General features: G+C 39.4%; 1 protein-coding gene across 1 annotated transcript in view; it reads left to right on the forward strand.

Moving 5' to 3' along the window:
• The window catches only part of phf14 (PHD finger protein 14), a 107,481-nt gene that overhangs the window by 83,618 nt on the left and 7,399 nt on the right, over positions 1-16,464 (forward strand). Inside the window, exon 17 of the mRNA XM_008421223.2 lies at positions 1,921-2,038. Coding sequence (XP_008419445.1) covers positions 1,921-2,038 — 118 coding nt within the window. The remainder of the gene's footprint in view (positions 1-1,920; positions 2,039-16,464) is intronic.

The following is a 16,464-nucleotide window of genomic DNA, read 5'->3' on the forward strand; positions in this document are numbered from 1 at the left end:
AGGATGGGTAATCTGAACTGCTGTTCGGCCCGTAAGCACAGACAACAGTCAGAACCTGTCCCCCCACCCGTAGGCGGAGGGAGGCTACCCTCTCGTTCACCGGGGTAAACCCCAACGTACAGGMGCCGAGATGGGGGKCAACAAGTATGCCCACTCCAGCCCAGCGCCTCTCACCGTGGGCAACTCCAGAGTGGAAGTACGTCCAGCCCCTCTCAAGGAGACTGGTTCCAGAACCAGAGCCATGCGTTGAGGTGAGGCCAACTATTTCTAGCTGGAACCTCTCAGCCTTGCACACTAGCTCCGGTTCCTTCCCCACCAGAGAGATTCCACATCCCAAGAGCCAGCTTCTGCTGCCGAGGATCAGACCGCCAGGGTCCCCTCCCTCGGCTGCCGCCCGTTACACACTGCACACGACCCCTTTGGCCCCTCCGACAGGTGGTGAGCCCATTGGAACGGGGACCCACGTTTCCTCTTCAGGCTGAGCCCGGCCGGGCTCCATGGGTAAAAGCCTGGCCACCAGGCGCTTGCCATCGTGCCCCACCTCTAGGCCTGGCTCCAGAGTGGGGCCCCGGTGACCCACGTCCGGGCGGGGGAATGCTAGATCCAAGGTTGTTGTGCATCATAAGGAGTCTTCGGGCTGCACTTTGTCTGGTTCCTCACCTAGGACCTGTCTGCCTTGGGTGACCCTACCAGGGGCATAAAGCCCCAGACAGCATAGGTCCTAGGATCATTGGGACACTCAAACCCCTCCACCACGATAAGGTGGCAGCCCAAGGAGAGGTATATATATATATAAAATTATTATTATTTTTGTCATAGTCATAGTACCCCCAAGAATTTAAAACTACTTTCACCCCTGCTTATTTCATAGGTCTCAGTGCTCTAAAATGTAAGAGTATTTTCCCTTTAAATAAAAACAAAACAACATTTTTGTGTTTTAGTAAATATGATTTACCTACTAGTTTATTTTTCTTTACAAATTTACAGTTTTTCATCCAAATACTGAATGAGAAAAGAGTTGGAGTTTATTCCCCAAAACTCTACAATCTCATCAGTTCACAGAAAATCAGTTTTAACAGGTCTGGCGATCCTTTTTAAGCCACCTCAAGTAGTTCCTTCCGTCATCAGGAAACCATTCATACCAGCTGTATTTTACAAGCAGAGGTTTTGTCAAAGAAACTGCACTTTCAGTGCTGACTAAGAGAAAAGGACAACTGAAAGGAAGAAGTCCTTCCAAAACCATAAATTTTGGATTCATTATTTTTTCTCTTCTTGCCTTTTTCTCCGAAAATAGGTTAGTAAAAGCATAACACATCTGAATTATTATAATGTCTGACTTATGATGGATCAGAGCAAATAAAGGAAGTTATCAATCAATCAATCAATCAATCAATCAATCAATCAATCAATCAATCTAGTTTTTTTGTATAGCACATATCAGCAGCAAGGCAGTTCAAAGTGCTTTACATAATAAACAGTTACCACCACAAAGTTCTATAGTTCTTAACTTCCCTTTTAACATTTATAGAAATAGATGGGTTAAAGTTTTTGTGCCATATTTGTTTTTGTTTTTTTATGTATAGCAGGTTTTTCTTGTTGTGTTGTTGGAGTTGCGTCGCTTCTCATGAGCTTGAAGAAACAGTCCAGCCCTGGGAGATGTAACAAGCATTTCTCTGACACTAACAAGACCTGTATTTATCAGGGCACTTAGAAAAACCACTGAACAGTGCATGGCTGTGTAAAGTCAAGGGAGTACAGTGATTAAAGAGGGGTAGAAATACATTAGCAAAGTCTCATGGGTGACAGCTTGCTGCCTTGTTATCATCCATCATCTCTCCAGAACCGCTGGTTTGATTGAAGGAGGGCAGCAGCATTATTTATGTGACACATAACACGGGCCCTTCCTGTCCTGTGCCTCAGGTGTGATGAGTGCCAGCTCTGTTATCACTTTGGGTGTCTGGATCCCCCGCTAAAGAAATCCCCCAAGCAGACTGGATATGGCTGGATCTGCCAGGAATGTGACACATCATCATCCAAGGTGAGTGGAAGCGGTCTGCATGTGCAGAAATGTTGTGGGTGTGCTAGTTGCCTACTGCATTAAGTAACTTTTAAAAGATCATAACAACACAAACAAATACGTGTTTTTAATCCCAGTTTTTGTTTTGTTTGTCAAGTAATCTGCAAGAGTTAAGCCAAGGTTTTTGAATTTGGGTTAAACTGTTCACAAGTAAGGTAATCTTACTAATACCTTTACATGTATAAAATTGTATATGCACACGTGTTGTCATGGCTGTTATTGTGAGCCATGCTTCAGTCTTTCATATTGATTGTTTGAGTGTACAATATTTTTCTGTCTTCTTGATGTATATTAGGCAGATGTAGTGGGACTGTCTGGCAGAGAATGGACTCAATTTCAACCAAGTTTAACTATGTTTTGCATATTTATGCATATTATAGGAGATGAGGTATTTGATTTTTTTTCCTTCTTGAAAAGAAGCAGGCATTACCAGAGGCACAGTTGGGAACATTGAAGTTATTGAAGTTAAGCTATCGAAAGTGTAATTACGTTATGTCAGTATTTTCTGGTAAGAAAAAAAAAAAGATGTTCAGCTTCATTCACTTCTACAATTTACCAATTTACAGATCAAGACACAGTACAAGGTTTGTTAAATAATATTAATTTAACCTCAAATAAAATAAAAAAACAGAAATTTTCCTCAGTCTTGGAGGGTTGGAAGACTATTTAAAAATGCATTACTTCGCTGTTCAGGGAAAAGGATTGTTCCTAAGTGATAACAGAAGCCGATCTTCTCAGCAGTTTCAGCAACTTTCACTCCCAGGTTTCATAAAACTGAAAAACTCCATCTCTGACCTCATTAGTATGTTTATGACAGAATCATTCAAAAGATATTGAAAAATGAAAGCTGTTCCCTCATGTTTAGTGTCTTTTACTGAGGATTCCTCCTGTTGTGCAGGAAGAAAGCCTCTTCTCTATAAAACAAATACTTGGTTTGTCTTTGTATGAACCTTCTGAAATAAGGTTCTTTAAACAGAAGATATCCAGTTTGGCAATAGTGCTGAGGACAGCATGCATTATTGCATACAAACAGCAGGTATGGTGGTGGAAGTTAATGCTTTGGGCTTCATTGGTTCTTCTTGCTGGCAATCTTTGTATCTTTTTGGTGTTTTAAATGACAGCAAACACATTCAGTGCAAACAGTTGTACATGTGAGACGAGAGATCTGATTGGCTCCCTGAAATAACTTTGATTAAATGCAACTATGAGGGTTGGAGGTAATCCTGCCATGAGGATTCTCTGTCTCCTTTTTGGTTGTTTCTGTTTTAAATAGCATTATATGATAACTAGTTGAAGCCTCTCTGTCAAAATGAAAATAGTTTTCTTCTTTTTTTTGTCTTCAGAAGGCTGCATTCTTCCTCGTTCCGCCTGCTCTTTGTAGAGTTAAAGGCTGATTGATGCTGGAGCAGCTGAAGTAAATTACAAGAAGTATGTTTTAAATGCTGAGTCACAAAAATGAAACATTCAATTATGAGCAAAATTGAAAGGTTATAGCTCTCTGTAAATGTTAAGTGGTCCCTGGATAACAATCCATTAAATTAAAATTTCTTTTCAAGTGGATTTTCCATATGACTTTTAATATTCAGTGGTACAGCTAAAGAAAAATAGATTTAAAAAAAAGCTGTTTAGCAAAACATACAAGTGTTCCTCATAGAGGTGTGCCGATCGATCGGTCACCGATCATAATCGGCCGATTTTCGTGAAAAAGTGCATGATCGGTGATCGGCGATCATTGGCTCTTGTTGCCGATACCGATCACCTGAATCTCATTTCGCAGCCTGCCTGTGCAGCTGGTCTCCTCTTTCCTTCACACTGCGCAAACGCGCAGCGACAAATCCTAAGCGATGTGGAACTATAACGCACTGAGTGAATGGGGAAGTTTGCGTGTTGCGGTGGAAAATTGAAGCAGGTGAAAATGCATCAACACAACAAAGCTAATATGACATAAAAACAATGCCATACTTGACGGAGTTTGGCTACATCGAGGCTCACTGCAGTAAAAAAGACATATGGAGGATCAGATAGCAGGTAAAGCAGCGCACAGCTACAAACACTCACCCGGTTTAGCATGACGGTCAGGAAGTTAAACAAATAACCCGCAAAATTATTTAAGTCTTCGAGCTGCGATGTGGTTCTGCTCTCGCTGTTGAACCGCTGCTACGCGCTACAGGTAGTAATATTTCACAGACGGAGCGCCGCTTCTGCTCCACCTGGTAGTGACTCTCACACTGAACCTCTGCTTAAAGCTGCAGCATCTAACCTAAAAAAATACATTTTACACACGTATTAAAACTTTTGTTGTCCTAACATGAGACAGATAATCCCTAAAAAAAATAATCGATCTCCTCCCTCCTCTGCATAATTACTCCGCTCAGTCAGAAACAGCCACTCAGAACTAGCAGTAATCAGCTAGCCGCCATGCTATCAGGAAGTTTTCATTCAGTAACTCAGGATTGTTTATTGTAATGGAACCTGTATTTGCCTTTGAATGTTAAGTTTTATACTTGAATTTTTTTGGCAATGTTGAGAGGTTTTATTTTGGCTCTTTACATTATTTAGCCTCTTCAGAGCCTTCATAGGTTATCTGTCTGTTAAAGATAGTATTATTGATAGCAGTACAATTTGCAGAATGCCTGTTTTGTTTAGTTTTCTTCTTGGAAAAAGTTATTAAAAACAAGTTTTTGTCTAAATTAAGGTGAATTCATGGTTCCTTTTTCCACATAATGTAATCGGTAGTGTTTATGATAGAAAAATAATAATAATAATTATGTGATCGGTATCGGTGATCAGTATCGGTGATCGGCCCTCATGGGTGATCGGTATCGGCAGGAAAAACCCTGATCGGCACATCTGTAGTTCCTCATTCTGTAGGCAGTTAGAAGATCACCAAGTTCACAAACCACTGAACCTGATTCAGATCCAAAATGCTTTGGAGATAGTGATGCTTTTCTGTTGGCTAGTGGGTTCAGAACAGCTTTCTGCATTGTGGTGCTGCGTTGCCTCATTTGAGCAGAGATTGCCGGAACAAGCTGAAAGTTTTCTGAGCTTTTTTCTTACGGTGTGACCAGGGATCTCTCCTTATTCGGAGCAGAAACGTAATAAAATAGCTACATGTTCTCGTGTAGATGCTGTCTGATGGTTGATATGGAGATCTAGTAGGCCCAGGTATAAATCTTGCAGTCCTTATAACAGTGAGCTTTCTCACACCATGTTTATATTTGAAGGAAAGATGATGTCATAGTTTACATGTCAGAAGTTCCTAGAAACTCCGAACTCAAAATTGTAAAACTGATATTTAAATATAAAAAGCTTAAATTTATCTTAATTGTTTGAAATTGTAGGAGGTTAGGGTAAAAACCCAATAAGTATTTCTCACAGAGTTGAATATATGCCCTCAAGTAAAAGGCTGCAGTTTTGTAAATGATGAGATTATGTTTCTGCAATAAATAAATGTATTTTTTAGGCTTTCCTGTGTTCTTTCAAGAGGTAACCATGATGGGCACGGTACACAACAACAAGCCATGTTAAACATGAGCACTAAAACATTCAGACTGTTCCCAGAGATGGCTGCTTCTCCTTCCATGTATGTAGCATGTAGTGAATGCTGTAGCTTCCTATGCTGCCCTCCCACTTATTCACATCAAACAGGAGAAGCTGCAGGGCTCTGCCTCACAGCAACAGGACGTTTCATTGGTTAAATAAAAATAAATCTCAACTTTATTTAGCCAGTCAGGAATCACAAAAAAAATCGGTTCAATAACTTTTCAACGCATTACTTTTGATCATCTCTTATTTCGGCAGTGGAAAATAACACATTGTTACGTGTAGAGTGAATTGTTTTCTAAATAAGAAGAATTTTATTTGCTTTAAATTCATCATTAAGAAAGCACAGGTAAGTAAAAATGGATGAAAAAAGCCAACACGTGTTCGCCACCACTTACATGGCAGGGTCTGCATTTTGAGAGGCAGTTAAGAATGTGACATTTTTCAGAAAGCATGATTCACAGACCTTTTAAGGCGCGAGGTGCTCAGAGTGTCTCAGTAATAGCAAGTGTGGGGAGATAATTGACTCCACTAAGGGCATCTAAAAAGCACTCTGAGATGAGAGCTGTATTTAAGGAAAGTTTTATTATCCGCCTCTAAATGCCAAGCCATGCACCGTTTTTGCCTGTGGTGGAGGAATGTTTCTTAAATGCCAGCTTTAAGTGCAGAATATTACCTGATCTGTGCGTTTGAGATTCATCTGGTCGAGATAGTGGGGCGGTCAGCTTATGACTGACTGTCTTCTACACAGAGTAGTGCAGGAAGTAATTTACCAGATCTCCCTGCTGCTACTGGCGTTATCTAAGAAGAAGTGCAACATCTGAGGGAAGAAATAAACAGAAGATAAATGAGTTTTACCTTAACTTTGTCACAAAAAACCATAGATTCCCAAGTAGTTCCAAACATTACATTTTTATTTTGCCAAGTGTCACCCAAATGCTGATGCAAAGGTCACTTTGTTCCACATGAGCTATTCAATTTTGAGCTGCCATAGAGCGCAAAATATGACCTCCTTCAGATTTAAATAGAAAACATATAAAAAAACAGTCATTATATGTGAATGTTATTTTTAGTCCACAGTATTAAGAAAAATTTGGTTTTTAACACACTGATTAAAATCAGTCATTTCCATTTTATTTCTTCCCACCCCACAGTAAAAGTCATCTCATGACACTTTGAAAGAGCCAGTTTGTTTTCAAATATATGTTAAAGAATTCAGTCCAAATTCAGCCAGACAGAGGGAGATTCACACCAATATGAATACAATTCAGTAAATTAATTTTCAGTACAGTAATATGGATAGAGCATATCATGAAATGGCACAAAGGAAAAAGTTATCTATTAAAGAAGACCACCAAATGTTGCTGGATGATTGTGAATTGAGCATTGTAATGTAATGAAATCCAGCCTGAAAAGAGTTCAAGGAAAACGGGTCAAACATCCGACTACAGGACTAACGGGAAAGCCGAGTCTGTCTTTATATTGATGGTTAATGTGATTTGCTAGTTCCAGTTTTTGAGCCCTCCTCCTCTGAATGATTGTGTTCATATGTATAACTCTATCAAGTTCTGTAGTCATTGTTGTAACAGTCTCAGAAGGTCCAGGAATATCCATTTCTAAATATGAGATTTAAAGAAATAAGAAGGCACCTTTTTAATATTTAATGACTCTACTTTTTTTAGTCAGACTGCCAGTTTAACTTTGTTCCAAAGAACTGTCTAGCTGGTGAAATTAAAACATTTTTAACCTCTGGAAGTGAAACAGACTCAGCATAGTTTCATCCCTCAAAACACCTGTAAATGCTTTCATTTCTATCTTTTTTTTGTTTGTCTTCACTTAACTGCACTTGGAGGAGTACAGCTATGGATACAAAATCAAATGAGGAATTCAATATAAGTTCAGATGTAACTACAGTGGCACAAATTGACTATATTGAAGAGATTTTGCATATAAAATTCAAAGAGCTGTGATTCTATAATCCTTCAACAGTCATGCAGCAAATCACAAGTTCAAAACGTGATAAGACAGTTCTGTAGCAATTTACACAGGTAAGAAAAGCACGTCTCTATCTCCCAACTCGTATCTCTTGAACCAAAACTGTAGAAATTTTGAGTAAGCTTGTTTGAAAACTATTTCAGTCTGACGTTCTGTTGTCTGTATTTTGTGGTGGATATGAGCCATCAGAGGTATCTTACTTTTGACAAAGTGAAAAAATTACATATAAATATTATTATAATATGCATAATATTGTTTCATTTCTAAGGTAGCGCTCTTGTGTCAGATAATCTAAATCAACGTTGGGGAATAAGGCTAACAGTGATTTACAAAATCACTGTTAGCCTTCATAGCTGGAGCTGAACCCCTGAACTCCACAAACAATGCCTGACCTCAGCTGGCATTTTGCTGGTGGACATAAATACAGTACATTAATATTCTATTCATAAAATATAAACAATAATATGTTAAAAAATTTTGTGACGAGTTATCCCCCAAGCCCTCACGTCAATAGCCGTTCCATCAGCAGTGCTGAGCCCCCTTTTGCTGTTTTGGTTTAGCCAAGTAGGAGGGACGACTGCTCCAAGATGGCCACCGTATTTCCTGCGCCTGAGCAGCCGATACGACGTCTACTCTTCATTATGTCCATGGTTCTCCTCTGTCCATGAACACCCAGTTTAGCGATCTACAGAAAGTTTCCTCTGACTAGTTGAAAATGAAGCTCCAACAAACTATGAACTCAGGAAAAGCAAAGTGTTTTTTTTTTTCTTGCCTGTGGAACAGTGGCTTCTGAAGTATATTTTTAGGAAATTATCTTAAAAAAAAGTTGTTTTTTAAGTTAACTTTAAAATATTAGATGTAAAATATTTGCCCTTTGAGATTGTGTGGTTATATTGCACTATATTACCTTGGTTACTTTTGAACACATCTGATAGTTTGTTTAGTTCTGCAGGATGGTTTTCTTATTTTCTTTTAAAGGTCAGAATAAATGAGATTTGGTTGATGTTTCAGAAGAAAATAGCATTTTAATGATGATTTGTCTTTGTGATTTGCTTGCATTGTTGCGGTATCTGCAGGCAGGTGTAATTACAGAGGAGCCGCTGGTTGCTTGTGTCACTGCAACTGTGAAGCTGAATGTTGCGACCACACATGCGTGTTTCAGCTGTACAAAAGGGGAAATAAAAGGCTTTATTGGACACCCTGGAGTTCATTACAGACGCTGTGTTTCTCTCAGCCTGCTCCGTTTAGATAAACCTCACTCTGACCAAGGCCATATCCCTCCCGCTCCAGGGCCTTGCTAAATTGATTTCAGCAATAAAGTGACAGTCTTGCCGTAATATACAGATGGCCTTTAATTCAGGCTTGTTGCCGTGCCAAGGGGCTCTTGTTTAAGGCTTTATTTATACCCTTGCAGCAGTGCCTGGCATGCTGGGCTTCATGGTGAATCAGGAGAGGAGATTCTGATAAAAGGTTTGAAATGCCAAAAGCTCTTAAAGTTGTTCAGACAGTGTTTAAAGTGCTCAACTGTGAACTTGTGTGGGATGCACCACTCAGGCTGCTCTCAGCCTTGTTGTTATCAAAAGGTTTGCAACTGTTGAAATGAATGTCCATAAAAGTTTAATTTGCTTGACTGCCACCACAGCCACAGGCCAACTCCTACTCTGCTAACGATATAAACTTGAAGTTGGGTTCTGACCTCAGATTATTCGGCTCTGTTTATGTCTTGTAGCGCTTTTTCCCGGTTAACGTGCTGACTTTGACTACAGTGTTCATGAGCTCAGTGCGCTGTAGCTGAAGTATTCTGGCTCTGTTTTTCTTTTAAGAATTTTGCATTCACAAGCTGTGCCATCAATCAGTGGCTTCCTGCCTGACCTGTGAAAGACTGTAATTAAATTAGCCTAATTACCGTAATGAAGTGTCACAGTCTGCTGCCTTTACTATATGGAGTAAATTGAAAGAAAAATAGGCATCATTACTCATCAGCTGTTGTGGTCTTCAGAGGGGGGGGGGGACGAAAAAAAATCTGTCAGCTCCTCATCCTGTAAGTATCTGTCTTAGAGGAGAAATCTAACCTTTAACCTATTTTTATTTTCCATGTAAAGCGTTTTTCATTAGCAGTTTGATTGGATTAATCTGTATCATTGGTGCATTTATTAAATGAAGATAAATTGCCTGATTTGAATTTGTTGTCCTCTATTTTTTCCTACGTGTTCAAGTTTAATCCTAATGCCTTGGTTGGGGAAGAGTGCATTGAAAAAGTCCAGCAGTTAAAGCTCTGCTGAAGTGTACAGGCGATTACAGTTTGATAACTGCATTATTGATGCTTGTCTCGCAGACATAGCTAAAGCGTAGCCACAGTTTAATGTGATTTAAAGGCGAGCAGGGCTAACTAGACCAGCCCAGAGGGAGCACAGTTGTGGCCTTGCGGGACGCCAGAGGCGAAGAGAAAAATCAATGCCTGGGAGTCACCTCCATCACTTTAACTAGGCGCTACAGACGTGCATGCCCCTCTCAGGGCCTAATTTGTGAAATAAACTGTAGTGTGTGATTGCTGTTGGGATCCCCAGTGACTTGAGTGGCCCATTTCTCTGAACCCATTTCTGTTCTAATAACCCTTTTAGCAGAGAAGGTACATAAGGCCACTTGTCAGACTCCCCAGTATTATCTGACCATAAAGCGTTGAGCAGACTCTGAGAAACAGCTGCGCAGCCTTCGTTAGGGTAACAGCTCTACAAGTCCCTGGCTCCTGCTGTGCAGGTTGAAAGCATGTTTCAGTCCAATGGCATTCTGCAGTCAGGAACAGCTCCTTCTCTCTGTAAATATTCATAATGATCTTCTCTTTAGCATTTTTTGTGAACCCACCAAAGCTGAATGTCTTATTTCTTTTTTTGTATCTTAGGTTGTCTTAAGCACCTCCCTCTAAGGGACACCTCACTAAGGGACAAGGGTGTATAGAAAATGGATGGATGGATGGATGGATGGATGGATGGATGGATGGATGGATGGATGGATGGATGGATGGATGGATGGATGGATGGATGGATGGATGGATGNTGGATGGATGGATGGATGGATGGATGGATGGATGGATGGATGGATGGATGGATGGATGGATGGATGGATGGATGGATGGATGGATGGATGGGTTGTCTTAAGCATGTTGCAAACCAAGGAAGTAAACAAAACTGTGCAAAAGAATCAAATTGAAATTTAGAAACTATCTGAGACACTAAACCCTGGCCATGATGCCAGCCTCTCCATGCAGTAGATCTTTTAGTACTTATTAAAACATTGGACTTTATTTGCAGCAGAAAGTCAAATGTGAAACTTTAGGGTTGGATAGTGAACATTCGTTTAAGATATAAATTTATTATTTGTTCCAGATGTTAATAAGTGTTTACAATCACACACACACACAGAAGGACAGTTAATTATCTGTGTGCTTTGATTTGAACAGGAGCAGGAATGGCTGAAGTGAATTCAGATCAGCCAGGATCACCTGCAGCTGACTGTGCTGTACTCACACTGGGACAGAAACACTAAACTGCTTCTGGTTCTAAATACAGTTGAACCCAAAATGATTCACATCTCTGACCTACAATTATCAGCAGCACAAAGTCAGCACCTCACCATAGAAACCACAGAGACTTTTTTATTTATTAGTTAAAATTTAAAATATGTGATAACCATGCATACGATGTTTACCTATTATTCTGATAATATTGGAATTATAGAAAGTTTATGGTTATGATTACTATAGTTTGCCTTGCAAACTTTTTCAGCACAGCAGTTCTTAAATGTCCTCACATATATTGACATTGAAATTAAAAGCTGGTAAGTTATTTTATTTATGACCGACTAAACAAATAGTTCCTGATAGTTCTGCAAATTAGTAACACAAATTGCACTTTCTTATAACTACTACATTCATTATGCTTTCTTCAACTCTGATCTGTCATTCGAATATTTGACCACCTTTCATAAGTCAACTCGTTTAACAATGAAAACACAGGCTTGAAGCCATTAGCCATTAGCTTTAGCAAGACATTCACTGCAAAAACACAAAGTCCTACCAAGTATTTTTGGTCTCATTTCTTGTGTAAATATCTTAGCACACTTGAAATAAGATAAAACTTACATGTAATCTTTCAGCAAGAAATAGGAGCTCGTTTTAAGTCAATAATTCTTCAATAGTGATTAAAACGTACTAATTCCATTGGCAGATTATTTCATTTATAACCCTCATCCCAGCTGTTTCGCACTGACTTCTTATATTTGATCTTTGCTGGCAGAGTGTTTTCAGTGAATATTCAATCACAGTCTGACCTCAGAGGGAATTGTTGGGATGAGGGCATTCTCAAACTTTTCTTAACACAAAACTAACAGACAAATATTTTTAATTTGGTGGCAGGGCTGTTAGCTCTACATGTTTTTCTGCTGTTTTTGGCTGCAGTCTAGAAATAGAGACATCCTTCTCTTTCCAACTCTACATTTCTTTCAGGGATATTTGTAGCTATCAGACAAGGTGATAAGAGGGAAACCTGCTTTTGCATTTCACCTCTTATTAAATTAGCCATCGCCTGGTAAGACCATCTCAGTATCAGTCATGCCTCACTGAAATGGAAATTTGTTTCTTGCGGGGAAAAGGGAGCATTAAACAGTGCCCTTCGTAATAAATGTAACTGGAATTGCAAATATGAGCAGTCATCAACTTTAAATGTTCTCTCTGGTGGTTGAGGAGCAAAGGTTTGGGAATGTGGCTGAGGACAGAAGTGGGTAAATGTAGCGAGTAATGCACTGCCTGAACAGACTCATGAAGCTGTTGTTTATGACCCATGAAAACGGTGTCATCCCTTGAATGGCAAAAAGATCTCTGTTACATGGAGGAACCAAAAACAACCAAAACACAGGGAAAATGTGCTCACGTTTGTAAGTTGGGTAATTATTTTGTGTGTTTTAGGATTCTGAGAAGAAATAAAAACAGAAGGTGTTCTACTATGTCATGCTTGAAAAAAGTGTGAAATATAGCAGAAAGAGCAGAGAGATCTGAGCTAGATAAAATACTTCCAGATTATTAATGTATTTTTCATTCCTCTTTGTGTGCAGAACAGAAGTTTGTACACTTATCCATTTCCTAAAACCATTGCAAGGGTAGATTTGCACCTCAAACTGGTTTCCAAGGAAACATCTTTCTGTGCTTTCACAGTTGATTTTGAGGAATAAGCAACAGCAAATTTTTGTCGACCCAGTTGAAGTCTGATTGTAAGAGACCAGCACTTGGTGCTGAAAATTAGATTTTCCTCTGAAAGCTGAAGCAACAGAGAAACACGTCCTGTTATATTGTCAGAGCAGTTTGTTAAAACTTGTTGTTGCTGGTTTGTAATAACCTTAAGCTTCTGTTACACTGTTTACTCCTATGTTTGAGGAGAAGTCATAAAGTGCTTTTTTCCCCTCTCAGGCGCCATAAGAAACAAAGTGCATTTTGACAAACATCAAGTCCCACTGCTTATATGAAGTTTCCGTGTCATTTATGATGCTGCCTATTGAATATATTGTGTATATAGTTGAATGACAGTATTTATTGCATAGAACCAGCTCACCAGATGTCTTCAATGTTTCTTTACTTAATTATTTGTACTTGCATTTTCAACGTACCTGTTCCCATTCCGTCTCCTCTCAGTACCGTTTCTTAAACCATCACTTTTCTATTGAATTGTGAAGATACTGTAGTGATTTGGGTTTTTTGTGTGTTTATTTAGGTTTCATGTTCTGTTGAGTCTCTCTGTTGTCCTGTCTATCCCTTGTTTCTCCTGATTGTTTCCCTGTGTATTTACACCCACCTGAGTTCCTTGTTCCTTGTTGGGTCCTTGTCTTGTCCACCGTCAAGTTTGTCGTCCAGTCCGCAGTCTATGTTTATATTACCAGTTGCTACCAGTTTGAGCCTTAGCCTTCCGCTCATGTGTGCTGCCTGGATTATTGTACTGACTCGTCATTAAATTCATCATTTCTCATCACTAGCTGGGTCCACTGCATCTTCCTCACTACTTCACACCGCAATTCATGACGGTTACAGTAAATCATTTAAAAATCCCTATGTGTAATTAAATTTTGTTGTATTTTTTATTTTAATTTATTCACTCTTAAAAATTTGACAGCTTGAGAATGATCAAACTAAAATATTTCTAAGCAACCTCTTGTTGACAGATGTCACTTTTGGGAGTCACAAAACTACATTTCCTTCCAGTACGGTAGCTGATGGAAAATGATCTTTATCCTTGATTGTCAGCAGGTAGGAAATGAGAGAATGTGGCAGACCGTTATGTACGGGAACATGTTGGGACTAGAATGAAAAGCAAAATTAGGAAGTAGGTGGAATGACAAACTTTTTTCCCTGATGAAGTCCTTATGTGTGTTTTGGGTCGTTGTCCTGCCGCATGATAAATTCCTCCCAGTTACTTGGGATGCATTTCTCTGTAAATTGTTTATGTACATTTCTGAAGTCATTCCGCTGCTACCATCATCACTTGTATCATTAATAAAAATGAATGAACCTGTTCAGAAACAGCCACGTACGCCCAGCCATGACATTACCTCCACCATGCTTAACAAATGAGCCTGTGTGCTTCAGATCCAAAGCAGTTCTTTGTTTTATCCAGCCTTTGGTTTTTCCATCATTTTGGTAGAGATTCATCTTGGCCTCATCAGTCCATCAGATTGTGTTCCAGAACTTTTGTGTCTCATCTCTATACTTCTTTGCATATTGCAATCCGGTCTTGTGATTCTTACTACTGATGAGTGGTTTGCCTCTATATTTCTGCCCTCGGAGTCTTCAAACAGTATATTATGATACCTTCACCCCTGCACTGTGGGGTTGTTGTTGATGTCACTACTGATGCTTTGGAATTTTTTTCACAGCTCTCACATCAACTGCTGCTGTTTTCCCTGGCCGATGATACTTATTTGCAGTACTTATATGTCTTTCACAGTGGACATGCATCTAAGATGAAAATTTCAGACCCTCCATGATTTCTAAGTAGGAGAACTTGAAAAGTCGCAGAGTGTTCAAATAGTTATTTTCTTCACTGTATAATATGGAGACATATTTCTGAAATGTGTTCAATATTTCAAGATGAGAATTGTAAGTAATTAGGAAAGTGGATATTGATTAGATAGTACAATAATATAAGTGTTCATGTTCATGAAAAAGACGATTTAATTCCTAAAATTAGTGTAAAAATTTTTTATTTTACACCATATGTGAATATGTGTCAATATGATTTTTTAATACTATAAATTCTTTGCATTTAGCGTTATTTATAAATTGTTCCAAACCTTTGGTTAGCATTAGTTATTATTTAACTTAAGTAGTACTAGTAGTAGTTTAATTATTATTATTATGCACATTGGATTTTAAATAAACATTTTAAAGCTCCTTTTGTAAGTAATTTAGTTTTTTAGCTGCTAAAGCCAGGATTACCCAGCAGCTCTCCAGAGCTCAGCTGCTGCTTGGGTTTTCTGTTCTGGACTGGATTTATTAAACTGTTGGCCGGTAAAGGTTAGAGGGGTCCATGCAACACAGCTTTTTCTGCTGCACATTTTGCAGCGTAAGACACTGACACAAATAAACATAATGGAAGCAGAAAACATGATAAGAAAGCAAGTCGCACTAATTAACTGCTAATTCTTCTGAGGACTGTACGGCCTTGATAAAGGCAGGGAAGCTTACTGAAGTACACACTGTGTTATATATTATGATTCCTTTGCAGCAGAATTTTAATTCAAGTTTCTGAAGATTTGCTGGGGTGGGTATGTGTGCGTGTGCATGTGCGTGTGCGTGTGTGTGTGTGTGTGCGTGTGTGTGTTTTCGGCCGGTTTTGTTAGCCTTATTGGAGCAGCAGTCATGGGTTTGGCTGTCCTGGTCTTTAATGCCACCTAGAGCCCAGGCTGAGCTCTCTTTCTCTCTTTGTGCATCACAGAACAGGAACAACTCTCTGCTAGTGCACTTTAAAGTGTCTACCTCCAATGAAAGACGTGGCATTTCATTATCATATATGTATGTGTTAGTGCCAGCGGCTCTGGCAGCCTATAGGAATGTGCTGCCCTCCTCCTCTCTCTGCTCTGCTCGTCTCCTTTATCTCCTCAGAGGGATGGAGATATCCCACAATGTCACAGCCCATCAGCAGCTGCAGGCTCTTCAGAGAGGCAGCGTCTCTCACGCCTTTTCCCCAGAACGCATATCTCTGTAGTACGGGCTACTGATGCACAACTCAGCACCTTAACTGTGTTGTAGCAGGAGGAGGCAGAGCGCTGCTGCTTCAAGTCAGCTGTTTCCCTGGATGAGCCACTCTGGCTGCGCCAGGCGCCTCACTTTCACACCCATGAAGAACGGCAAGCTTCAGACCAGTAATTATATCAGGTCTCTTGAAAATCATTAGATTTGTTATTCATCGTTGATGTGATGACAGTCTGCCTGATTGCACAGGGTAAACAGGTTGTTTTAAAAAAGACAGCAAATTACAAAGAGAAACTGTGAAGGCGAAATACTTCTTTTTAGAAACTTGTTTTTTGTTATTATGAGTTTTTTATTTGCCTTAATAATAGTGAAAATAAGGAATATATTTTCTTAAAAATAACTGAATCCAAAATTGTGATGCTGTGATAAACAGCAGCAGAGAGGGTCAGGCGCCGCCCTTATTCAGCACAATTAACATGCTACAGGAACTTAGCACCTTACATGATTAACCATGAAGACTTCTGTAACCACAGTAGGGATGCACCCATATGAAAATGTGGGCAAATTAATATCTGATATTAATATTGCTGTTCTGACCAGTAGCCTATATATATAT

Source organism: Poecilia reticulata, linkage group LG11 (genome assembly GCF_000633615.1).
Source record: "Poecilia reticulata strain Guanapo linkage group LG11, Guppy_female_1.0+MT, whole genome shotgun sequence".
NCBI lineage: Eukaryota > Metazoa > Chordata > Actinopteri > Cyprinodontiformes > Poeciliidae > Poecilia > Poecilia reticulata.